Source organism: Dermacentor variabilis, chromosome 10 (genome assembly GCF_050947875.1).
Source record: "Dermacentor variabilis isolate Ectoservices chromosome 10, ASM5094787v1, whole genome shotgun sequence".
Lineage (NCBI taxonomy): Eukaryota > Metazoa > Arthropoda > Arachnida > Ixodida > Ixodidae > Dermacentor > Dermacentor variabilis.
Genome location: NC_134577.1, coordinates 44,501,701 through 44,528,505, shown reverse-complemented (window position 1 = coordinate 44,528,505; position 26,805 = coordinate 44,501,701). Strand labels below are relative to the sequence as shown.

Below are 26,805 nucleotides of genomic sequence, written 5' to 3'. Positions count from 1 at the left end.
TGATCGATACGAATACAGGATAAGATAGTGACGTTAGCTAATTCACGGCACGTCCTGCGATAACGAATTGCCAGGGACCGAGAGGAAAAGTGCCTGCATAATGTAGTACGGAGCCCTTTGAACGCTACGCATTAAGCCCATTTGCTGGAGTGGTGAAAGTTGAATAATGATTGAATCCACGTCTGAGTCCGTCTTTTTATCCTCTTTGCGCTTCTCTTTTCCTTGCGCTATTTCTTTATTTGCGTCTTTCGAAGGGATCAGCGCGTACTGCGCTGAAAGGGCCCACGAGAAAGGGGATACTTGTTATTTTCTTGCATAAATTATCGAATCGGTCCTGGTGACGCTATTGTGCGGGCTCATCGGCTAATGCAAAACGCTGGACGTAATCTACTCAAATAACGCAAGCCAGACGCTCGGGAACTCTTGTAATTGTCCCGAAACAATGGAGGTGAACAAAGAATGTCATTCTGATCGTGAAGTATTCAACGCTCGTTACTTGTCAATGTTTAATCGCTTGATCGCCAGGCGTTTCGAAACTTACCCGTACAAACTTCGGTTACATTTGAAATGCAAGCCCGAATTAGCTTTTTGTTAGTCTATCTTTATTTCATTCATTCATTCATTCATTCATTCATTCATTCATTCATTCATTCATTCATTCATTCATTCATTCATTATTTGATGATTTATTTCTTCACGTAGCGACAGTGCTCTTGCAGCCGCAAATCTTCTCACGGGAACTTCTCCAAACATCCATGTTGCGAAACATAAAACCGTTGACTTACCATTCTGCATGACTCAGACTTACATAAAAAAAAAACTGCGCAAATACAAGCAGGTGTATAGTTGAGAGATAACAGCTTCTGGTAACTGCATAGTTAATCTACGTTTTATGATTACTATTTCTCATCATTAAAGGCGCCTGATAGCACCGTTGTTTGCCTGCCTTTGCTCCGCCCTGGCCTTTCGAGGTTGTCGTGCACAATACCAATATAAACGTCAACTTTTAACCTCAGTTTCAGTTCCTACGCTCCGATATGTTAATCTCGCTGGCGGGTTTTAGCCTAGATGCGCAGAAAATGTCTTGGATAATTGATATATTTGGTCTGCCGCTAGAAATAAAATTAAACACGGAGACAGAGAACTGCTCTCACAATCTACCGCAAGGCACAGTTATTCGCGCTACGAAAACGAACGCGGGATGCACTTCAGAGTAATCTTACGTGGAGGAGTCACGCGCGCGATGAAGTGAACGCAAAGTCCAAATAAACACCACAGTCGAAGACAGTGCGCGGAAGACAACATAAGACGCACCACTGCGCGGCTCTATATACAAATCTCATTCATCGCTAAGCCTTATAGTTGGTCCTGTGACCATATGAGGAACAGTTTTAACGGGACGTAGGCGCTTTTGCTTCCTGATGACTCACCGACCACAAGTTTCTTGCCTAGGACGTCCAGTTTTCCCAATTTCTTCGATAATATTCGCACAGCCGAGTGGTTTGAGCACTCAGTAAGCACGTTGTAAACGATCTTGAGCTCGTGGCCACAGCAGCGCTCAGGCGAAGGGGAGTGCTGCATCCCTACGAAGATATCTGTGCAGACGCGTCACTTCCCGTCACGTGCGCGAGCCTCCGAGACCAGCGCCGACGCCTTTGCGATCTCGGAGGGGGCCAGAATCTTCGTACACGCCACTTCCAGTCGAAGGCGACGAATCAGTGCCGCTATGTGTTTGTGTCGCGTAAGATGTGGCTACTATGTTGAAATTATCTAGATCGGTCAATTTCATTTAATCGGAATTCGTTCCGTTTCGCAGTTAAGCATGTACGTACGCTTCAGAGGGACATCGGTTGTCCGTAACAATTCTTTCAAAGATGTATATTGTCTCATTCCGCGTTCAAAGCTATATGGTTATCAGCACTGCAGGGATTCCGGGCGTCGCCACTAATAGCGAGTAGTCGACTATGATGACGCCAATCTTACTAGCTAGGTAAAGAGCAAACTCGGATAATTATGGTTTTCGAAACGCATGAAGTGTTGCAAAACTGATTTCTTTTTCTTTATTTTTTTTTGCGTGTACTTAAGTTTTCCGTAGGTGTCGGGTGTGGTCTTCCGCAGCCTACGAAGCACCATTCGTGAAGTTCTGAACCATGTATACTTCCAGCGTCTTTCACAACACCGGGCTGGTGTGGTTTAAGTTTACATAATGTGCGATAATTGCAGATCGCTGGGAAAGGCGCCTTCGCCCTGCAGTGGCTAATGATCGTGATGATGACCGTAATAATGAGGACGATGATTATCAAGGTTTTCAGTCTCGCTCGAAGAAAAATGGGCCACTCAATAACGAAAAAAAAAAGGAAAGACGCAGCCTGCATTCGTGAAAACTATGCCGCTCAAATGACGGCGTTAGTGATCCAATAAGGGTAGCCGCGGATCACACACAGACGCAGCCGACGTGAGCTTAAAACGTTGTCAAAGAGACAAACGGTGCGAGTTGATGCATGAATGAAACGAAAAGTAGAAGAAAAAACGAAGGATCAGCCGTCGTGCGCTGAACTAATTTGTCGTAAATAATCGCCTCATTGTGATCGCCTAGTTCGGTCCAGTTTACAACGCGCGTTCCTTTCCCTCATTCATCACTGAGTGTTTTTTTTTTTTTTCGTTAGTAATGCGCGTCGCTCGGTTTGCCCCCGGCCTGTCCTAGTGTTTCTACGCGTATGCCGAATAACGCTAAAGAAAGCATATAATTCTTCGACCCGGTTTCGCAAACGAGATTTAGGACGCAGGGGGGCGGTTTCTTTTTTGTTTTGTTTTTTAGTGCCTATCGTTCGAGCGCGCATACGAAAGGCCTGAGGCAACTCAGTATTCAGACGTAAACAACAAGCCTCCGAAAAAAATACACAGAAAAAAGAAGAGAGACAGGGCGGCCCGCGGCGGTCATAATTTTGGACTCGGCTGAAATATGCAGCAAATCGCGAAGAAATCGTCGTTCATTTTTATCCGCGTTCGACTGCCGCGCGTTCTGAACAACCCGTGCTTTTTTTCTTCTTCTTTTTCTTTCATCGCGACGTGTTTGTTTCTATCAGCGTTACGAGATGGCGATTTTCTTTGCACCCCTTGTCGTTACAAGGAGCGCTATGGCTTCTGGTAAACCGAAAATGCTGAAAGATGGCCCCCGACCGACCCAAGTGAATATACAACGCAGCAAAGGCCGCTGACATCGTATACTTTATTATAGGCTTTCGAAACCTGCCTTCCCTCCGAACCTCTCGCGCTATGATAATAACAACGCCCCCGCGCAAAATGCGATCCCCGAAATTCTAGATCAGCTTTTGAGAGTCTCGCCATTGCTTTGTTCATCGCTGGTTCGGCGAAAAGCATGGCCGCTTATTTTTGCGTGGACATGGTGTACATTTGGCTTATAAGTGCGCCGTGCTTCTTCTATATCTGTTCCTTCAAGTACGTCAAATTACTCGTTCTTAGTTCTTTGCTTCAAAGGCTTGCTCTCGCACTTGTTTGTTTGTTTGTTTGTTTGTCCTCTGTTAATTTCCCGCCTTCTCGAGTTTCCTTCGTCGTAGTAGTCTTGTCCTCCATCTTTCTCTTTTGTTTTTGTTTTCTCTGGCTTTATGCTAAACTGGCCATTTTTCGCTGTTTCCATTAATTCTCCACGACCGCGCGCGTGTCATTCATCAAGGCCCGTCAGCGCCGCTGATTACGCCCGACGTCGGAGACGCGGCTAGAAACGATGGCGGAGAAAACCACTTTACTTGCAGAAGTGATAGATGAGCACTTAAAATGAAAAAAAGAGGAAGGAGGATTAGCAACAGCTTGATTTTGTTTCAGTCAACCGGCTGGCGGTCGTCATGGCGACGTCTGCTGCGATGCCCGCGGAGATATAAAAGATTTCACAGACTGCGAGTCATGCACAGCTCAGTCGTTCTTTACACGCACTCTTCCCCCTTTCTCTTCCCCCAGTGTAGGGTAGCAAACCGAAAGCTTGTCTTGTTGACCTCACCGCTTTCATTTATCTATCTATCTATCTATCTATCTATCTATCTATCTATCTATCTATCTATCTATCTATCTATCTATCTCTACACACACACACACACGCACGCACGTACCTCCGCCGCCGCCGCCGCCGCCGTGTGATTGCTTATTGGCATTGCGCTGCCAAGCACGAGGTCGCGGGATCGAATCCCGGTCGCGGCAGCCGCATTTAGATGGAGTCGAAATGCAAAAGTACCCGTGTACCGTGCATTGGGTGCACGTTAAGGAACCCCAGATGGTGGAAATTTATCCGGAGCAATCCACTACGGCGTGCCTCATAATCAGATCGTGGTTCTGGCACGTGTACCCACAGAATTAAACTTCTATATATATATATATATATATATATATATATATATATATATATATATATATATATATATATATATATATAGCCCTGAAGGTGGACGAGGGCTATATATATATATATATATATATATAGCCCTCGTCCACCTTCATTTCCCTATGCTTGATTATTTCTACAAGTTAGTGAGACGTGGCAAATAATGTTCTCTCTAGCTTCATTGTCGATCGGTACGGTTATGACCGTGATCATTAGTTAAAAAAATATCGAGCCTCTCGGAGGGCTCCTTTTTCTTCTTAGTCTGCAGACTGGCATCTCCGTGCTGCTAAAGCCGCATGTCCTCAAGTGCCCATCCCCTTGTTAGTATTCTTCCTCCCGGTTATTTGAATGAACAGTGTACGAGCAATGCACGCGCATCAAGCACGCGTGCACTTTGCACACCCACAAAGACACAGCCACCAGCTATTAGGGGACTGACACGTCCGCCTCGTTGCATTTGCTTTTTCCAGCGAGTCATTCCATATCGTCGTCTGCATGCCTCCGGCATCCTCTACTATACCACAGAGCCGGGAGTCATAGGAGACGCCATCTACTGAATCCCTATAACGTACAACTATTTCAATCTGCTTTAACTCCAATCATTTGACGTTAAACTCACGTAACCGCCTGCGCAAGCATCAGATGGTGACCTTCAGCGTTGTTTGAACCGCCCAATCAAACGTTTTCCTCGTTTACTAGAAGATCACTTTTGTTTGCTTTCAGAGCAGATAGCATCACCTACCTTGACAAGTTTTTTTTTTATTATCTAATTAGCTGACAAGAGCCGAGGAGCGCAGAAGTGGAGAGGCCTTCGGTGGGGGCCGAAAGTAGATATCTGAATGAAGAGGGTGGTGTCGGCGTATGGGATTGGCCCGCTTCTCCTTGCTTAGCTTGTGGTGCCTGGTCGAAAATTGCGGCGGCGTGCAACAGAGTGTTAAAAAGGCTCTTAAAACGAATCCTCAGCAAAAAAAAAAAAAAAAATTGGCAGAGGGATGTGACAAACGTGCCGAAAGGATGCGAACATGTCACAAGGCCACTCAGAATGTATTATACGCAAATAAATTCATCGAGGTGGGTTGGCAGACTTACTCTGTTCCTTTCGGAAAGGGGCAGTCTCCGGCTACTCCGAAAAAAAGATCGGTTATGTTCGGAATATTAATACATCTTTAATGCGTACAAGTCACCTTGACGTGCTGAGTTTTCGCGGTTTTGTGACGTCGCGTGACGGACTGGGGAAATGGGCGCAGTCCGAAAACATTGTACCCGTTGCGAAGGGGTATGGCAAAAAAAAAAGGGGAGTAGAATAAGAAATATTTTTTTCTTTTGTTTGGTCTAATCACGTATTATCAGTGCGTACACGTGATATCATATGGGGAAGTTCGGGCGGTTTGCGTCACGTCGCGTGACATACAGGCCAAGAGGGGGAGGGAGGGGGGTCCGAAATATGTTTGGCCAATCGGGGAGAGCCGATTCCAGAAATGGAATGGAAACAGTTTAGAATAGCTTCAGGTAATAGGGCCCCTGCGTCACATTACTGCGCAATCCACATGGGCATTACAGCCCACCGCTGTAGTCAATGCCACCGCCGCTCAATTTCCGAGCACTTTTCGCAGCCAGCTGTAGCTAGATCAGGAAACGGAATCAAGGCACGTCTGTTAGCGTTAGCGCGTCCAGACGAACGGGCCCACCCTTTCACTTCGTCTGCTCCTTATACACGACCAGGCGCGCTCGGTGCTTGTTCCCGCTTAACTGATCTGGCTCTCCTATTTCTGGCGCGCACGCAACTATAACGAAGCACGACGGCCAAGCCGAAAGCTCAAGAAGCGAAGCACTGGAGAGCCAGCAGCAAATTAAGGTGGCACGCTGTATAATATACGCGAGCTAAAACGAAAGCCCAAGTACGTATGCCCTCTTATGTACGTACGGTGAATCACTTTCGCAACCTCCGTACCAGCCAGCCTGCGCAGTAACAGACGATATACTGCACAGGACGGTGTACGTGAGCAGACCGCGCTACACGCTCTAGCAGACGAAAAAAGCCGCGAGGCGTGAAGATAACCGCCAAGAGTTCAACGTCAGTAAAAAAAAAAATACCAGAAGAAGGTGGCTTCAAACAGGGTCGAGCTGACATTATAATCGATGTGGCTCTCCCATGCTTTGGCGCATATTACACTGTACTCCTCCAGGCGCGTCGCATACATCATCCCTCGCAAATGATGCTTTACAATGTCTCGCTTTCGCTTCTATATATCGGTGCTCTAGCTGCCCTGTTCTCGTCTAGGCGCTATTCTCGTCTGCTCCCTCCGGTTGTTTTTCTTCCACATAAGACGCTCGATCCACTTTGTTCTGTGTTCTATTACGAGGTTTCATGAAGGAGTAGGCTGTGGTGTAGGGTTTCTCCCTGTAGAACGGTCCACTCACGATCTAGCACGGCGGCCCCCACGATGGCAATCTGCATAACTTTGTTCGACCATGAACGAGAGTAGAGGTTGCAACCCCGCAGAAAGTAAAGGGGCGGCGGCGTTCTTGTGTTTTGCTTTTTTTTTTTTCAAGCCTCGTCTCTTTGTTTATTGAATATGAACCGCTGAACACGACCGCCGAGTTGGTGGTCGTTGATTAATATGCGGTCGGGTCAGGCTCCCTCTGTGATCTACATTCTGCATGGCTGCGTGTCTGGCAGCTTGTGTAGAAACATCGAGGAAACACGTGACCTGCGCCGTATACGTGACCGAGAAAGGGCCCTGCTTGGTCTGCGAGAAAGCAAAATATAATGTGGCGGTGAAAGTGGGTCCGACGCGTCACTTCTTCCTCTAACGGCACGCAGCGCGTTCTTCCTCTAGTGAAAACATTTAGACTAACTACTTCACCTATAATAGTTAACCGATTTGTTGGTGTAGAGCGTCAAGCACGCGTTTGTGAATTGCGATTTTGTTGAATCCATGCAACTTTCTTTCAGCCCTGCAGTATACGCGTCCCCATGCAGCGTTCTTATAACATTCGTCACCAATGATTCAACCACTGAACTAAATATAACTGACATCTTGCATGTTTGAGATGGCTGGTATGATATTACTTGAACTATAATAACACCGCGCAAATCAGACTTGAACGAAGATAGCAAGGAGGGCAGCGCTGCAACCTATTATATCGCTGTAGATTGCACAGTGTTACTTCTAATCTTAACTAACATCTGTTTGTTGGAGCACAATAAGATGATGGCTCTTTGAAATACATCTTCGTATAGAAACACATTCACGCCTATTTTTCGTAGCAGACAGCTACGTCTTGGCCACGACATTATTGTAAGTCACCTGTTTGTATTCTAGTCGGCCTACAGAGACGGACAAATTAAGGCAAAGTGTAAAAAATAATTTCCCTGTGAGATCGCAGGTGTTCGTGGTGTTATCAGAAATGCGCGTCCCGCATCGTCGACTTCAAGAGCTGCGCACCACGTTTCTGCTAGCTACGAATGGAACCGTTTTGTTCATATAACTACAATAAACACATTTCCGTAGCTTTGACAGACGACAGCACAGGTTACCTGTTCAGACTGAGTCCATTCCGCGTATTAGTATACTGCTAGCAGATAGTCTTGTCTAGACGTTTAGCGTAATAATCACTTGCGCAAGTTCTCAACCTATAGTTAGTGCAAGACACGGAGTGGTGCAAGAGTACCTCGGTGGCTGGCAAGCCTATAAGCCATGTACATGTTCTTCTAACAAGGCATGCGTGCAACTGCCTGAACTTTTAAAACCAGGCTGTTGGTCAAGGACTACCAAAAAGAAAAGACTCGAAACTCGAACAGTCCAGACTAAACCCAGCTTATGTCAGTGAAGAGTCCGATAGTTCGTGCCGAGACGGCTTACAGTAATGAAGCAACGAAACTACAATGAGTGGCCGTGTCACAAAATGTTAATGACACTGCGGAACACGTTTGGGCTTCTTTCTTTAATTGCGAGAACTGGACGGCAAGAACTGGATGAGTGTTTGCAAATCAAGTAGGCACAGATTGATGGTTTTCTTGAACGAGTAATTCGCGCGGGCGAGGGCTCAGTGAATCGTTAATGAGAGTCGGACAGGCCGATCGCGCAAGTTACGGATCGAGTATTGATGTCGGTAGCTGGTTACCCGAAGCAAATGAGAGGCGAGCACTGCCCTAACATTGACCATTCCTTTCCGTCGGCGTCATACAGCAGTGAATGTTAATCGAGGCACCGACTGCGCAAGTTACAGCGCGTTGGCTCGAAGCCACATGTTGTACGGGAGTCTATACTAATGAAAACGATGTACGGGCGTGGAGCTGCCTTGCGGAGTTAGGTTCCCGAAGCGGCAACTGAACACGACACTGACGTAGTAGGTTGGCGTTAGGTGGCGTAACCTTGCTCGCTTAAGAATGTAAATTAGTTCGCATAGATTTCTTCAGCGAGGTTGAGCTCGCCCTTTTGTTGCCTGTGTTGTTTAGTTGTTTATTCTTTAATTTTTTTAAATTCCGCTTACGGCTTGTAAAACCAATACTCACCCGCCGCGGTGACTTGCGTTCCTAAGCACTATAGATCGCGGGATCAAATCCCGGCCGCGGCAACCGCATTTCGATGGAGGCGATATGCCAAAAACGCCCCTGTGCCGTGCATCCCTAGTGGTCAAAATTAATTCGGTGTAACTCACTACGCCGTGCCTCATAATCATATCGTGGTTTTGGCACGTAAAACACCAGCATTCAATTTAAACTAATACTACACACACACACACACACACACACACACACACACACACACTCGCAAGCATGCATCATACATACATACATACATACATACATACATACATACATACATACATACATACATACATACATACATACATACATACATACATACATGCATGCATGCATACATGCATTCATGCATACATACATGCATACATGCATGCATGCATACATACATGCATACATGCATTCATGCATACATACACGCATACATACATACATACATACATGCATACATGCATACATGCATACATGCATACATACATACATGCATACATGCATACATACATGCATACATGCATACATACATGCATACGCGCGCATGCACGCATGCAGACACACGCAAGAAGGTGCAGCTATAACACATATTCGTTCTGAAGAAGTGAATGCTTGCATTGCGTTCGAATCTGATACCGCGAACGTACGCCCAGCAGTTGTCCCTTTGAAGATTCGGTCTCGCCGAGCACATTTGGAGCACGTTATATTTACCGGGCCTCCATACGGCCTCTTCGGTGAGCATTCGGATGTTCGGCATTGTACATGGGAGACAGAGAGAGAGTAAAACATCTTTATTAATAATATTCGAATGGCGAGAGCAGTGTGGGAGGAACCCTCAGTCCAGGGTCGCTAAGATGATTCCGGCGGCGCGCGCGTGTACGCTGCGTGTACGTACATTGGCGCACACTCACACACTACACACACCTACTCGCACACACGCACGCCTGGACACGCCCCAAGAGGGGACCAACGCCCCAGTACGATTCGTCGCACCCGATGTGCATCCGCCACGGCGCGCACATACCGTGCCACGAGACCTTGAATGAGAGCACGCTCCACTTCACACAGGGAGACGATTGCGGCGGCTCCTGCCGCTGCGGCAACATGCCGCGGTGCGGCACCCGTGAAGAGCTTCCGTCTTTCACCCTCGCCTCTCCGGGCGTCGCACACGCAACGTGGATTACGCGGAAGCTGGCAGCGTTGGCGAAGCTGCGGACCGCGCGCCAAATGCCCGCTGGCGATCGGCAGGAAAACATCGCCGCGTTACGTCGCTTCCTCCTGTGTGGCGCATAATCATTAGCCAGTGGTGATTAAGATCAGCGTCCGTGTACGTGCCCGCTTTGCGGTTGTAGTTGAACTCACTGGGGCTCGTTTGGGGTTTACAAAACGCCATGGGCGCTTCGATGTGATGTAATTAATGATTGAAGCATTCAATTAGAGACCAGTCGGTGTGTATAACGAGAAGTGTTTAAGCCTGACGCAGGGAAGCGGAGCAAGGAGACCCCTGACGATTAAGAACGGCGTCGCTTGACGTGACATCATCAAACTGAGAGAGGCTCGTTTGGGGTTTATGAACGCAACAGGTGCTACCCGGTGCGATGAATTGACGCTTGTTAGTCGAAAATTGACTTTCACTGGCGAACAGAAGACAGAATACGATACAATGAATATTACAGCGTGATAATGGATGATCAACACCCGGCAGACCTTAAACCTTTGCTCACGTTTCCAAAAAAACTTTGCTGCCTGCAGGCGGCGGACTTTCACCGGCGCGAATGAGTTTCGTTGTATGCTTACGTGCCCGTACGCCGAGTCGTCTGCTTCATTTGTGGGTGATGGCGGAATTTTGTTTATAAAGTTTGGACAACGCTCGTCACGCTTATTCGGCGTTACTGATTAACATGTCGTGGGAAGGCGTTACACTATACACGGCAAAGGCGACGAAACGCTTCGAAACTGCACGCGGGTGAGACGTAATACGTATACGCAAAATAAGAACGCAAATGACGATTGCATATTGTCATCTATAAGCCGTTTCTTTGAGTTACTGCTGCAGTGCACTGGACTTATTTTCCACGGTTGTCTGCGTACATCGTCAGTTCTGCGCAGGCCTGCGCATTTTGTAATTCAAGAGTGGCCTGGAAAGTTTCTGTGCCCGAATGAAGCCTGCAGCACTACTACAGCCGCTATGCAGTTTCCGGCAAGAGCTAGTTACTAGGGGAAAACCTTGAGCTGCAAACACGGTCTTTCATCCAGCCCGCGCATGATGGTACGTAGATTTGCTTAAAGCTCGTCCTTCTTGCTTCAAACGGCTTTGAGATTTTGCAAATTGATATGGAATAAGAATATTGTAATGCGGAAAGAACATTTTCGAAAGGTTATGCACGTGTGCAGAAACATATTGGCTTCATGCGTTTGGAAGAAAAAGAAGGTGTGATTGATCGGAAATTTTAAAAGGGAAACATTCGCGTGTGGAAAGGCACGAGAACGTCTTAAGACACAAGTGCAAAGATTACCGACAGATATATCCCACAGATATTACCGACGAATATATCAACGGTAGAAAAAAAGAACGCGGCGCCACATTTCTCTGTAGTAATTTCTTGCAAGAAACTCTCCGGTCGCCATCACATCGCACAGACCGCCGTCATCGCTATGATAACTTTTTTTTCTTTGCTTTTTTTTTTTAATTTTTTTGGAGATGCCGGCGATCAAGCTGACCCCGTTCGCAGCCGATGCGGAGATGCTGTTTCCATTTTTGTACATATTTGTGGAAGGGCCTAGGCATCGGCCCAAATTCCTCCACGAGGCATCCCTCTGCCGGCGATAAGGGCGCTCGGCCCTTTCGCCCGAAAGCGTCCCCGTGCACGTGATGCAGAACTGACGGCTCTGCCGCTCGCGGTCCGCTGTGGACAGCAGGAGACTCGCTCGCTGACTTTGACGCCGCCGCAGAGTAGCGTGCAGCGATACGTGCGCTCGGGTAACGGACTAACACCTCCTACGCGATTCACGCCACTGCACGCATTCTTTAGTGGCACATGGCGACCGCGGTAGTGGCCTATCAGTCGCCAACGTAGCCGCTGTAAATACAGTTGCGACCACAAAGGCAGCTCGTGATTCTCGCGCCACGAAGACCACCGTCGTGGCTGTCTTCTCGCCGCTTCGGCGCAGTAATCGGCACGTGTGCGTGGAGCCTGTGGTTAGGGCGTACCGCACGCGGGAAAGCCGTCCACTCCACCCCGTTACACCGTCGTCCAGCCCCTTACTACCTACTCTCTAGCCTCGTTACCGCGGTCGAAACATCCGCAAAGCCTACCGCTACCGTATCAACCAGCCCCGCGGCAAGATGCGTGACCGTGTGGCGTCACTACTCTACTTATTAGGAATTCTCCTCTCTCTCTCTCTCTCTCTCTCTCTCTCTCTCTCTCTCTGTTATTTTTACGTTGTTATCACCCGAACAACGCGAGCCGGCCGGAGCCTCCGGGCGAGTCTGATCTACTTAGAGAGCACTACCAGTCCGCTACGCGGCGCTGCGCTCGCCAGCCAGTTCGAGCGATTTGCCTGGCGTGGTGGCGCTTTGGGCATTTTGCTTCGCTCACTCGCCGCGCCCATTAGCTCTCTATGCGGATCTTTCTCCTGCCCTCTCTTCTTTCGTTTAATTCGCCTTCGCTCCTTCTGGACGATTCATATCGGGTCCCGGTATCGCCTCATTGGAAGCCGCGAGCCCCAGAGGCTGCTAACTGCGTACACGCGCGCAGCTCGTGCGGCGCGTAATGTGCGACCCAGATAATGGCGGGCAGCCAGAAATTGAGTTCATTGTTGTCCATGAACGGGAACCCTCGTTTATCGTTTTGTCCGTTCGTTTGTTTGTTTCTTTGGCCGTCTTTCTTTTTTTTTTTTTTCTGACGTGGTCTGCAGTTCTCGTCGAGTGCCGGCGCATGAAGGTTTACTCAACTGTTGAGAAGGCCCGCGAGATTTTCGTACCCGATGCATTCATTAAGCCGAGTTCTCGAAAGCCTATTCCGTTTTTTTTTTTTTTAATGCGCTCCTACGAGTCTGCAGGCCCACGAGAGAGCCGGGAAAACGCTGGGAGCTGGCTCTATACTACTAGACGTTGCTAAGCGCTATTCTTAATTAAGAAGTTCTTCGTTCAGATTTTTCAGCGATCCAGATCTCTCTCTCTCTCTCGTTGCGACAGGCGCATGTTTGTACAGAACCGCCGCTTGAAGATTAATGTTCTCGTCTTTTCGTATCTACTCCCTATCAAGCGTCTCGATCGGCGAAGTCGTTACCTTCACGAGACACCCCCGGGGATATTGATCTTGAGCTTGTCTGGGCCTTTCACGACTCTACGCCTAGACTTTGAGACTTCGCCGAGTGGCGTCGAAGCTAAAACCTTTGCCTTGGAAGTTCACGTAGAGTTTTACGTTCTTTGGCAGACTTCGATTTCTTGTGTAATAGCGCAAAAAGAACAAACTTAGTCATATTGCCCGTCAGCAGCAGCTGTCAAAACTTTGGCTCCAGCGGCATTGTTTGTGTTAGCGCTGTTGGCAACTACGAGACTCCATCTTTTTGTGCTACCACTGTCCCGTATCGTACATGCTGTGTACCTACGTTCTGTAGCAGGTAGCAGATGTTATGGTTACATTTCCACTTTATTTTCTTCCATAATGTATTTCTTTTGTTACAGGTTTCAGTTTCGATGTGATGGCTTGAACGGTAATGGAGGAGTCGGCTTCTCTTAGAGAAGTCACCCTCTCTGATTCTAAATGAACACATTTCTTTTTTTTCTTTTGCGTCACGTCACTGCGAAGAGATGCCGAAAATGATGGCTTTATTGAAAGCATGAAAACTGATTAACGGTGATGCCGGAACTGGTGCCCTGCATCAAGTCGCGTTGGCCGACAGTCATCTTAGGCAAGCAACGCAGCACTGGGTTTACGTAGAGTTCCGGAGTTCCATATGTTCTTCACATTCCCGAGCAACGTCCTCCGGTTCCTCATGCGTTTTCTTCGCTCTCTGTATGGTTTAGGAATCGTCGCGTTCTAACTTCACGTTGCTTTCTTTTCCAACTCGGCAGATCCAACGGCCGGTGAAATAACTGCAGCTTGATGTTACTTATGCGACATCGGCAAGACATTGCCAGTGGTAGGCAGGAACTTGGTCCCCGTGGTCTCTGAAGACGCCGTGCTTGTAAACGTGCCTACTATATTAGTTCTCGTGCGTTGACCAACTCTCTGTTGTTGTTGCCGGTAAATTAAATGCGGACGTACGAAAAATGATAAGCATAACGTTGAGAGGCAGTAAGACAGCGGTAGGAATTGCACAGACAGGGGGCGTGTAGATGATATTCAAGTAAGATGAGGAAGTGGAGTGGAGTAAGTAATTATAGTGCTTAGAGCAGATGACTGGTCGTCTCTTATCACAGTGATAAAATGGCTACCGAGGGCAATTAAAGGAAACGCAGTCGATAATTACAGAGAATTAGGCGGCACGATGGGATTAGAAGTTTTTCACCAATACGATGCCGTTGGCCAACGCACGGCAGTGGTACCGCAATTGGAGAAGCTGCGAAAGGCCTTCATCCTATACACTAAACAAAAAGAAGATTATTACGAAGATCATCACTTATCATAATTGATTGAATTAAGTACCTTATAGCTTCCAAGGAATAATCGTAAGTCTGGCGTCATTGCTTTTCATGTAAGTCCTTAATGTCCCACGTTCGTTGCAATAACGAGTGCGACTAATTGGGAAAGTTTCCATTCTCCCCTAGTTGCCAAGAATCTTCTAGCCATCGAACGTTGCCATTGATATGTAGTGTGCTTCATTTTCCGCTCTTCGTAACGGACCGATAGTGCCTCCTTGGCAACCATACGTGGACGTCCGTCACGTCTGGACCTTGTAGCAGCTAGCGTTTATATATACATAGGAGCGCGAAAAGAATAAATTTAAAGCTCGCATTTCCCGCCTTCACCGAGAATAACGAGCAACCGAGGCAGTCGTTAACGAAAGACGCGCACTTCACAAAAACGCCGCTTTGAAACTGTCGCTTCAGAGAGCTTCCCGTCTTGAAGGTTCCTTCTGGGCGGTCAGTTCTGAAGGGCCTTCTTTATTCGAAAGCATTCTTTCTAAAACAACCCAGTCATACGCTCGCTTCAATGGGCGTCGATCACCTTAACTGTCTCGCTGGAGGAAAACGGACGTCCGCAAATCGCCCGTAGAAGGCGCCGCGGACGCAGATAGAGTGGAAGGAATACGGCATCCGCATCTCGCTATCTTCCTGGTGTTTAATTTGTTTACCGTTCGGCTTCGCCCATTTTTTTTTTCTCTTTCCTCGACCGGCTCCCTCTCACCCTCCGCGTAATCAATCTAGAACGCTCCTATATGTACGCGGCAGACCATTTATCGGCCGCCCCTATATCGCCACGGAAAGGCTATACGGCTGGCCTGTACTACGCAGCCAAAACGCGTGCGAATTCACTGCCTCTTTTTGATTACCGTTGCCTTTCTGCGTGGTTTGTTGTTGTTGCTGTTAATCTATCAGTTCAGGCGAGACAAATGCAGCGATGGATCGATCGACGGACCTTGCCCGCCCGCGCTACCTGAATCTATTCGTTCCCTCCTCTTTCTTCTTTTTTTAATTTTCCTTTTCGTTTTCTGTTCCTTCTTCTCCGGCTTCTGTGCATGACGCACCATTACGCTGCCACATAAACCCGTTAGAGGCTGAATAAAAAGCCTCCGCAATTGTTCAACCATCTTGCGAATGGCGCCCCACCTCGTAGCGGCATTTCTTTTTTCTAATTCCCTCGGCGTGTGACCATCAGCGCCAGAAATCTGTTTCGCGATCGACGTTGGTATGAGCAACAGTTTCGATCTCTCCTTGATTTATTGTTCTTTTTTTCTCTCTCTCCTTCTCTCCTTTATGCAGATTGTATCGAGCCGCCCACATGGTTGCTAATGTCTCTGCTCCCGTTTTATGTTTTTGTTTTCGTCTTTCATTTTCCTGTCCTATACGTGTCATTTACATTCCGTCTGAGCGGTCCCGCGTGTTTGTATATAGAGAAGCCTTCGGTTGTGACTTGGCCAGTCAAACGAGATGCATTCAAAGGCCGCGGATGCAGAATCGTATTATGCGCTTTCGGGGCGAGCGCTTTTCCCTTGCGTGCGCGCAATCGTTTTGAAATGACAGTTCCTGTTATACTGGCGACTGCTGTGGCTGCGTTGAGTATAAAAGACTATACGCATTCACTGTACTTTTACTGCGAGGTACTGCGTACATTTCTGGACCGCATTTCCTTTAGAGTTTCTCCTCCTCCTCCTCCTCCTCCTCCTCCTCCTCCACCTCCTCCTCCTTCTTCTTCTTCTTCTTCTTCTTCTTCTTCTTATATTTTCTTTTCTTTTTTTTTTTCTGAAGTGGCGACCGTTTTTCTACTATTGAAGTGATGGTCCATATACATGGATTTGTCTTGATGCCCTGATTGTGGATTCATACGTTCTTAGGACTTCGTTTACTACGCTTTATCTGTCTTTATTGGCCCGAATTTCGAAACGATAACTTCTTTTTTTAGCACAGTAGCCAATTAGACTGTATGCACGTGCCCAATCATTGCGAAGTGTTGCATTTGGAACGCAATATATAATTGACAATGATTAACTTTGCAAAGCCACAAGGCAGTGTGAAGCCATAAGGATGGATTTTAGGCAACCCCGTGCATTATAACCATCATTCCCATGCTGGTTGAAATGCCATGATTGCAGATACTGTAGTAAGTAGCACCAGAGCTCCTTTCTTTATTTCTTTTTTTGATACTTCACAGTATCTTTTTTTAGTGCCACAGACGATTTAATAATTAAATAAATTCCGAAGTTTTACGTGCCAGAACCACGATATTATATTGAGGCACGTTTCGCGAACGTTTTTCGAAGTGCAAGTGTAGACGTGTGCACTTCGTCGAAGTACAAGAGCGTTTTTTTTTGTACTTCGTTTCAAAGCTAGGAAGTGAAGTCGCCGTGGCAGCTTGCGCAGCGGTGATATTTACCGGGAAGCTTACGCGGGGAGCGCTACGTGTTCCGCATTGTTATCATGAGCGCCTTACTATGGATGATGTGGTTTGGATGCTTGTTTCGTGCTTGTTCTTTATCGAAACGGATGCTGTGCTGTATGATGTATAGGCGTCGATACGAAAGAATGTAGGCACTTTTCGCAAGTTGGTTCGTCACGAAGGTATATCTACGCAGAGCGGTTGAATGAAGACAACAACCACGACAGGACCATAGCCCCGACTGTCAACTAAACCTTATTGGAACATTGTCATTTCGTGGCCTCCGTGGTTAGGCCTCGTGGCGCCCACGTAACTTCATTTCGTCTTCCAAAGCGCCGCCGATGTAATACAACCGTGGTCAGCTTTCTGGAATGCTTTGACGTGTTCGTAGATAAGCGTGTACCGATAGCATCTCCGCTACTGCGACCGCGTTCCGCACCAGGCCCGGCACCGCACTGAGAGGGCCTTCATCTTACGCTCGCTTGAATGCCAGAGTGAAAAAAAAAAAAAAAAAAAATAACAGCTCAAGGGCGCGGCCGCATCAAGCACGGCTGCACGTCGTGATTGATCGAAATCTCCCGCTCCGAGATGATTATAAAACTAAAACGCCGAGGAAAGAAACAGGAACGAGAAGGGCCTGTGTGCTTAGGAAAAACTGCTTTCTAACTTGCGTGTCGCTGAACAAAGGCCTAATCTAAAACTGGGTCGTTATTGCGTTGTTCTATTTTTGTTTGCTTTCGACGCACGCTTTGTCACTCACGTTAGGAAAACAAACTCCCAAGACCGGCTATTTGCCTTCCTTATGGCTTTCTCGAGTAGCCGTTACGTATAAAGAAATGGGTAGCTCATTACACGTGATCGTTAAGGTTGCTAGCAAAAAATACTACATAACTCCGGCAGCGATTTAAATGACTTCGGTTTATGTCGATAAAGCATTTACAAAAACGCGTGTAAGTCCAAGGTCGCGCGCCTTTTTTTTTTTGCATTCCAGCCTCCATCTGAATGTAGGCAGTATAACGGCAAAGCCTTTTATGAGCCACCGCGAAGCGGGGTGGGGGTGGGGGGTGGGGGTGGAGGGCGAATTATTATCCAAACAAGATTGTTATTTTGAAATCTCAAGCAGGCCAGACAGACGCACGTATACAGAGTTGTTTCGGGCGTCCACCCATATTTAAGGCTTCCTTTTTTCCTACTCGTTCCAGCGCAGCACGCAAATCTTTGCGATATGTTTCATTACACAGACATTTAACTGCACGAAAACGCATTGCCCAGAATTAGGCAGCACACCCATACATTTCTCAAAATGGGCTATATTGCACACTGTTACTTACTTACTTCTGTTCGCTTCCCACCTTTGGGACGCATAGCCGTGGTGTTTGAGTGTCCATACTGCGTTCTGCTTCAGATGACGAGGTAGCGGGATCGATTGCTTGCCGTGGCGACAACTTATAGATAAGGAAATGTTTGTGCGCTGACACGTTAAAAAATATATTGGCTCCGTCAGGATGCATTGACAGTCCGCGAGGCTGCCGCCATAGGATCTGCATATTTATAACGGGTGCCTTCATTAACTAAATACCTTCCGTGCACCCTTGCTGGACGCGCTTCATAATCTAAGAATTAAAATTTTAAATGTTAAATGTGGAAGTCTTTCAAGGACTTAATACCTCGTAGCCCAACGTGTAGCTTTAGAGCGTAAAAGTCGTGCAAATGTTATTACGGTGTCTGTCGCAAATTTTTACCGCTGAAGTAGTTTTCTTTCTTTCCAGAGCTTGACCTTTTAGGCACCGCGATTATTTCGTCCACATTACAGAATTTAATATTAATAGAGACGGTAAAAGCAATATGACGGCGTAGTGCTTTTGATGTCTATAACCTTCCATGCTCGATCAATAATGAATACTGGGCTTCAGTACTTCATTCGTTTTTCCATCTCTGTCTCTCCTTTCGGCGAGTGATAGCCTAGATAAAGCACCACTTTTTAGCCTGCTCTTGAACGAAGTCGTCGATATTTTTTTTTCAACGTCCGCAAAACCTGTACCCCTGACCCGGCCACAAAGCCTGGGCAGTCTGGGATATGCTTTATCAAAGGAAAATAATTTGACATTCAATATATCTTCAGCAGAAGATATGCTCGTTTTTCCAAGAGGTCTTTAGAAACTGCGTCAAAGGCGGCCTGACATTCACGGAACGTGAAACGCTGTTTTTATCTTCACTAACGGCATCCACCAAGTCTGGCCCAACTGTATTCTGTATTCTCAGATTATGTGGGGGACGCAATATGGAAAATGAATCGAAAGAGCCGTTTTAATTAAAAGGTCGCGGCCCACGCTGTGTGCCGTGCGGATAGCTAGACGGGCGGTTGAAAAGGTATATCGCAGAAATTGGCCACGCCCGTAAACGCGTCGCGTCTCCACGTTGTCGCTTTTGTCAACGCGCTTGATTTACCCGCCGCGGTTGCTCAGTGGCTACGGTGTTGGGCTGCTGAGCACGAGGTCGCAGATCGAATCCCGGCCGCAGCGGCCGCATTTTGATGGGGGCGAAATGCGAAAACACCCGTGTACTTAGATTTAGGTGCACGTCAAAGAACCCCAGGTGGTCCAGATTTCCGGAGTCCCCCACACTACGGCGTGCCTCGTAATCAGATCGTGGTTTTGGCACGTAAAACCCCGTAATTTAATTTTTTAATCTTCGTGTACAACTCGACGGACAACATTGGCTTCTCTCTTCTATAAAACATTGCAAGTATAGGTGAGAAACACTTGAGGTTTTTCGTTCAGCTTAAGATTCCGGGTGAGTAGTGCCTCTTTCGAATTACTCTTACATTTGTGCAAATACATGCAGGTTTATTTTATGTGATTTCGTTTACTCATACCTTACACACTGATTCGTACGCCACACTACGGCGTGCCCCACACTACGGCGTGCCTCGTAATCAGATCGTGGTTTTGGCACGTAAAACCCCGTAATTTAATTTTAACGTGCTCGATTTTCTCGGGCTCGTCACGCCCAGTGAATTCGTCGACTCGCAACAGGGGGAAGTACAACCTGACGGGTTGGCGTATGAACTATGGTGAAGGAAGTGTTACCGTCTTCGTTTCTTTTTGCGTTGTGTGTATATGTCGACGCTGTCGAGAGGGAAATTCCGGGTCTGTCAATTTCGCGCGCGTTCTGCTCTTGATGGGAGGAAGCATGGCAGCGGGAAACTGATGTGGCGTCGCTTGCGTGTTTCACCGTTCCACGCTTACATGCCCTTAGCAACAGCGATCGCGAACGCTGCCCAAGGGCTGCCGCTTCCCGTTGAATGTCGTTGGCAGCGACGCGCGCACGCCGCTCCTGCGTCGTAAGTCCGCTTTGCGAACTCGCAAGGTGCGCCCATATAGTTGGATACTCACAATTAATTCGTTTAGGCAGTACGCAGAAAGTCAACAAGCCTACAGCTGCGCAGTCTGTGGGACGTCTCTATCCTCCTTTGAGCTGAATACAATCCGTGGGCATGATAACGCTTCAAGTCGCTTCTTATTACAGGCGATTACGCTACGGACGTCATAAAAAAAATGTTAGATATATAGATGTTTAGTTCAAATCGACGTCCCAGCGAGGGTTGCTGCTGGTTAACGGAGACGGATCTCCAAGGCTACCTACATGGAACGGGAACAATTGCGGAATTCGAAATCGATATGACGTCGTAGACGCCGTGCTTTCGGCATCATCTTTTACGGCTAGATGTTGAAAGCGACATTTCCATTTATCTACGTGGACAAAGTAACTGTGTCGTCGTGTTTGTTACGGTAAAAACCGCTTTTCTTTGCCTGAACGCTTATGACGAGGTAAGATTGTGTTGTGGGTTCGCATGTTTATGCTGCATCCTGAATTTTTTATGTCAACTTTTTCGTGGTATTGTAAACGCAGTTCGCGAGTTCTTTTATTCGTCCGAAAGCCGACAGAAACAATATGATTCAGTCAATTCTAGTATACAGTGACACGTGGACTTGCCGAGTGCCACAACGACACTGTAAATCCGGAGGAGCTTGACGTCCTCTTTAAAATCCTAAGTGCTACGTCCATAACTATGTACCATCCTCGTCTCCCCCCTGATCGGGTCAGTCACCGTAGATGACCTATTAACTTCCGGCATTCAGCAAGGAAAGGTGGCAAAGAAAGCAGTTAATTCTCTGTTTCGGCAGGCGCGAACTTACACTCTGTGTCCCAGCTAAAGTTATCCAATCTGTTCAACGAAAAAAAAAATGATTTAAAAATGATGGGGCAAGTTATAAAACATACGATTCGGTCGTCAGAGGTGTGAAGACCGAACACTGTAGGTTTTAAGATCGGATCTTGCACAGTGTTCTTTAAATCTCTTATTTCCTTGAACAGCTTGGCTAACGTTTCCTTTTTCTTTAATTATGGGGTTTTGCATGCCAAAACTATTTTGTGATTATGAGGCACGGAGATTTTGACCACCTAAGGTTCTTTAATGTGCACAGAAGTCTAAGTTCACGGGTGTTTTCGCAATTCGCCTCCATCGATATGCAGCCACCGTGGCCAGGATTCGGTCCCACGAATTCGTTTTCAGCAGCCCAACACCATAGCCACTGAGCAACCACGTCGGGCGTTGGCTAACGTTAGCCGGTGCACCCTATATATATATATATATATATATATATATATATATATATATATATATATATATATATATATATATATATATATATATATATATATATATATATATATGCGTTCTCGATATGGTTGATTTTGCTTTGTCATTCCTTTCTCTCGTATTCATTTGCCTTTATCAGGCAAATATATATATATATATATATATATATATATATATATATATATATATATATATGCGTTCTCGATATGGTTGATTTTGCTTTGTCATTCCTTTCTCTCGTATTCATTTGCCTTTATCAGGCATGATGTTTATCTACATTTTCGAAATTTGAATCTTCAGCCCACTTTGTTCTTGCAGCTGTCGGTGAAAAAGAAATCGATCGACACAACAACACTCGTGGAATGGTTCTTGTAAGATGCATTTTGATCGTGCATGGCATGGACATTTCTCAGTCGTTTTATTTCCGAAAGTGCATGGTTACGCAGTCCTTGATGCACCGTAGCATCGGTTCAGTAACGCGCTACATTCACTGTACTTATCTCGTGATTGGATTGTTGAGATCAGTGTGCACGAATCATAAACACCGCCTCTGGAAGTCTGCAACCATTTGCGTTGTGTCGCCTTCGAACTTATAGTCTATCTACTGACCTCACGCGGTGATAAGATTCATGTTTATTTTTATTTTATTTTTATTTTTTGCGTAACGTAGTCTTTGTGCGCCTGCTCTATTATTAGACAGTTTTAGTTTAGCGTTTGCAACCAAACGTAAAAGTATTACGTACGTAAAAGATAGCGTCGTCCTCACTGCGCCTGCTTGGAACGTTATTGGGTTCCTGCGGTTTACGCGCGCTATCATAACGTACGTTATTTGGCGAGTTTAACGTCCGTAATGTTTACGGACGCTAATAAATAGCGTTGTCGAACATGGCGGTACCCATGACTGCCGCTTCAGCGTGAATTCTCGTGATGGCTACGCTCTCACTCGCGTTGATCATCAGTAACTTTTGCAATGAGCTTTCGCTTTCTCTAAACTCACCTGATGTGTTAGTTACGAGCGCATTGCACGTCCAGTTTCTGAGATCGTTCGGCGAATGTGGCACCCGTACGCCTAACGAGACGCGTCCACATAGCAACAGCAGGATGGTTGCTAATGGACCGTGCTGGCGTGGATACGTTTGGCACTAGGCACCAGACGGCGCCCTGTTTTATAACGTTTTACTTACGTTTGTGTTTCCGTAAGGTAAGGTTTTCTCATCCCCCCGTCAGCAGCGAAACTGACTGGACAGCCTGGCTCAGTTCCGGGGACGTCGACCGACAGCTTAACCTGGTGGACTGGGCGGAGAAGGCCAAGCAGGCCCAGGCCCTTACTTGAGCCCGATCCCTCAGCCACCTCTCCTTTTCCCTTTCCCCTTTTCAATAATGTTTACCACCACCACCACCAGCACCGTAAGGTAAAATGAAAGACTTGAAAGGACACGCACAGTAACCTCCCACAAATGTGCTACGGTTAGCGTACGTAAGGCGACAAACGCTATTCTAGAACTGTCTATTATTATTGAGATCGTTTTTACGTTTTCTATTTACTGGCGGAAGCTTCTGGCGCTTTTACGGGTATAGTTCGCAACAGTGAAGACAGACTCGCGCTGTTCGCAAGTCGCGCCGCTTGCGGTGATATCGAAGCATTTTGGCCATCTTTTGCTTCTGGGCGCTTCGTCAGCGCTGCCTTGTTTGCCGTCGTCATTTCGCTAGCCTTCGTCGCCTGCTCGAGTCGACGTAGCGAAGTCAAGAGTGGCGTCACATCCAGGCGACGCGACGGGTGGTGGGTGCTACCGTGATGCTTGTGACGTTGGTGATGACGCCTGTGGTGTTCCTGCTTCTTATGAGGCGGCGCGGCTTGAGTGCTACCCCCTTCTTTACCGTTGCCTTTCGATGTCGTTTGTAAACTGGGCCTTCTCGTAACCCGGCTCGACCCCCTAGACGCAGGTGGTCGCGCTTTCGAGACTGTCGTCACTGCAGCAGACGCACCGAATCTACTGTCGCGCGTGCGCGTTGTGAGTCTGGATCCAGTCTTTTCCGTAGGCGAGCTACTCAAGACAGTCTTGGTAGACCCCGCGGCTGATGTCGTTCCGGAAGATTCCGCTGGCTTTCCGGTGCTGGGGTCCGAATTTTTGCCGCGCATTTGAGCAGGCGCTTGGCTTGCCGCGACAGTTGGCGTAGAAGACTCGGCTTTCAGGCTTGGAGTAACGGCCGACGACTTCTCGCTTTGTGCTTGGCTGCTGCCTCCTCCGGTTTGTCCGATACCCTGTTTCCCACCAAGCTTGTCCACGCTATTTGTCGCTGCTGCCTTGTCCGGCGAGCTTGACTGAGTCTTGGGCAGCATTCCGTGGTGAGGCGATGCTGGTGGTCGTCCGTGGTCCGTTTCATGCTTCTTGTGACGCGCGCCTTGCTCGGCGGACTTCGTAATACCGTGGCCATTGGGCAAATGTTTCGATTTTGTGGTACTCAGATGTATTCGATTACTTGGCTGCCCCGTTCCGTGAGTTCGGAGCTTCGAATGTTCCTTCCCGTCTTGCGGTTTCCGCGTCGCCTTTCCTGGCCGGACACTCGCTCCAGGAGTGTTAGACTCCGGTTTCCGGCTACCAATAGTGAGGGTACCTTCGAGCTTCAAAGACGTCGACGTCCACGTTAGCGACGTTTTCTTGCGACCCGCGCCAGTCTTATCTTGTTCCACGTCACCTGGTTTGGTCACCGGCTTTCCGGATTGGTTCTGCTGTCCCTCTCCAGGACTGTGGGGATGACGTCGACGTCCTCGCATTGTGCTCCTTGTAGAAGCAATTCCGTCTGGTGAGACAGAAGAACCTCGCCTACGCGTACTTTTCCTCGTCTGCGACCTCCTTGTCGTCTGCTTCTTTCCACGCGGTGGTTTCTTCCCGCCCTTTGCTCTTTTTCGTCCCTTGCGTTTCGAGCGTCCTCTGCCGCCATGGAGGTTCTTTGCACCTTTTCTAAACTTTTTCTTTCGGTTCTTTTTCTTCTTTCGTGGGCCGCGGACGCCACCACCTTTTTTCTTCTTGCGTGGACCACCGGGCTTTTTGCTCTGTGGATGCCGAAAATGCGACCGCAGCGCCGCCAGCGGCGTCACAGTGTGTTCGCTGGTGGGACGAAATGGCTTCGCTAGGCCCTCGGGGCTCACACCCACGCGGAGTTTTGGTTGCTCGCCGTGTCCTCCGCCGGGCGATTTGTTGACGCTCGACCAGGGGATCAGTCGCGGGGGAGAAGAGGAGTTGCCAAGCCACATCACTATCGGCTCCTGGGTCATGTTTTGTTTCTTCAAGGCCGCTGGTTTTTAAATAAGCCACAAGGAATCCGCGAGAGTCGTAGGCGTTGGTGCGAATAATGGCGTTGCCCAGGTGGCGACGATTCGTTGCGTTTCGCATTCGGGACAAGGAAGTGGGAAAAGAAAAGAATGCGAGAACAGCAATCAAGATGTTGATTTTCCTTTTCCGTTTAGCATTGGTACTAACTGATATTGAAGAAAGTAATTTCGTATTGTCAGCACTGAGAATCCTGGCCGATCGCGCCTTGTGAGTACGTGCCATATTTAAAGAACAACAAGAACTACTACAAGACAACGATGACGGCAACAACAAGAACAAGCCCATACTCCTTGTTGTTGTTGTTGCTCTATTGCAGTAGCATAACAGCAGCGCCGTCAGAGAAGGAAAACGAAAGGAAAGAAGGTGATTCACCTAAACGAATTGCCTATCGATATTCTAAACCTTGAAAATAGCGGCGTTATATGAAAGTCGTCTGTCAGCAGAGCTTGGCTGACCAAAGCAGCGTCATATGGAAGGATTTCTCTGACGCGCGTTTAATCAAAGAAAATGTTCAACGTCCTTCAAATTACCGCGTAGTTGATGGCGCGTACCGCCATACGTTTCTCTCACTCACTGTTTCACGCGTCATGACTTATTTCATTCTCTCACTTTCACTTCATTCTTCAGCAAATTACGCCCCTTAACGACTCCCTGTGCAGCAGTTGCCTCTTGCGGCAGTGTATAATTTTTTTACGACCGCTTTTGTATGTTTTATTCGTTTCTTGCCCAAGGCGCATCCAGCCACCTACGTTATCATACTGTCTGGCCTGGCGCACACTGTAAAGCAGTGCTTTTTAGGGTAGTTCTAGCTTTTTTTACGAGGCATTGGGTTGGACACATGGTTCTGGAGGTATCGCAACGCGGTCCATATGTATATAATTCCTTCTCGTCGTCATAATAATAAACCTTATCATTACTGATCATCATCATTACTCCTTTTACTCCCTATAACTTACTCCCTTTCTTCCCCTAATAGCTATAACTTAGACCAGCCTATGCCTTTTGCAAATAAAATCTATCTATCTATCTATCTATCTATCTATCTATCTATCTATCTATCTATCTATCTATCTATCTATCTATCTATCTATCTATCTATCTATCTATCTATCTATCTATTGAAATTTAAAGCAGTCATTCCTAGAATATAAACCTTTCGGTCTTCTACCCTTCCAACTATGACTGTGCAAGCTTACCCAGGAGGGCCATGATAAGCAGCTCCGCGCACGCCATGTCGCCCGGGTGCCCGCAGAGGGCCCCGTCGACTTCCTCCCGAAGTCTCCGAGGACAGAAGTCTTGGAAGAGTTATTTGCCCCCACCGCTCAGAAACAAGACAGGTTTGACGTCGAACGGGGCCTCAAGACGCCCGCCTGCGCGCGCGGCACGGCTTCCCCTTTCGCACGTGCCCCCGCCGAAGTCCGGTTAGCGCTATATATAGATGTATACGTATACATAGAACCATGTAACTATGCCTAGATGTATGTCTGATACGCGCCTGTTAGAGAACCAGCCGTAGCGGAGGAGCCTTCTCCTCCCCTTCCCCGCTGTCGCCTCTGGCTGCCGCGACTGCTTTCCGAAGGTCCGCATTGTGGTCGCCGGGACACCGGTAGTTCGTCGTGCACATGCCGCGGCTTGCAACGCGAAACAATATAACTTCGTTAGGGTCTCACAGTCAATGACGGCACAGTCTTTCTCTGGCTTGTTTGCCTTGGTTTCTTTCTTTCCTTCTTTCTTTCTCTAGAACGTTCGTGGCACAAGCCTACTTTGATCGAGCAATGTGGGAAATAGCAGTTGATTCTTTCTTTCTTTCTTTCTTTCTTTCTTTCTTT

At 47.5% G+C, this 26,805-nt stretch overlaps 2 protein-coding genes across 2 annotated transcripts in view; one reads left to right on the top strand and one right to left on the bottom strand.

Moving 5' to 3' along the window:
- The window catches only part of LOC142560440 (ATP-binding cassette sub-family G member 8), a 315,705-nt gene that overhangs the window by 168,356 nt on the left and 120,544 nt on the right, over nt 1–26,805 (top strand). The gene's annotated exons all lie outside the window — the stretch shown is intronic.
- LOC142560438 (uncharacterized) lies at nt 22,010–26,364 on the bottom strand. The gene is made up of 2 exons (XM_075672555.1): nt 26,173–26,364; nt 22,010–24,938 (listed from the first exon to the last, which is right to left on the bottom strand). The coding sequence occupies exons 1-2, from the start codon at nt 26,207–26,209 to the stop codon at nt 23,179–23,181; spliced, it is 1,797 nt and encodes a 598-aa protein (XP_075528670.1). The 5' UTR covers nt 26,210–26,364; the 3' UTR covers nt 22,010–23,178.

Coding starts and splice junctions, on each gene's coding strand:
- LOC142560438 (XM_075672555.1), bottom strand. CDS start 26,209: ATGGCGTGCGCGGAGCTGCTTATCATGGCCCTCCTGG. Junction 24,939..26,172: donor GCTTATCATGGCCCTCCTGG/GTAAGCTTGCAC, acceptor TTTAAAAACCAG/CGGCCTTGAAGAAACAAAAC.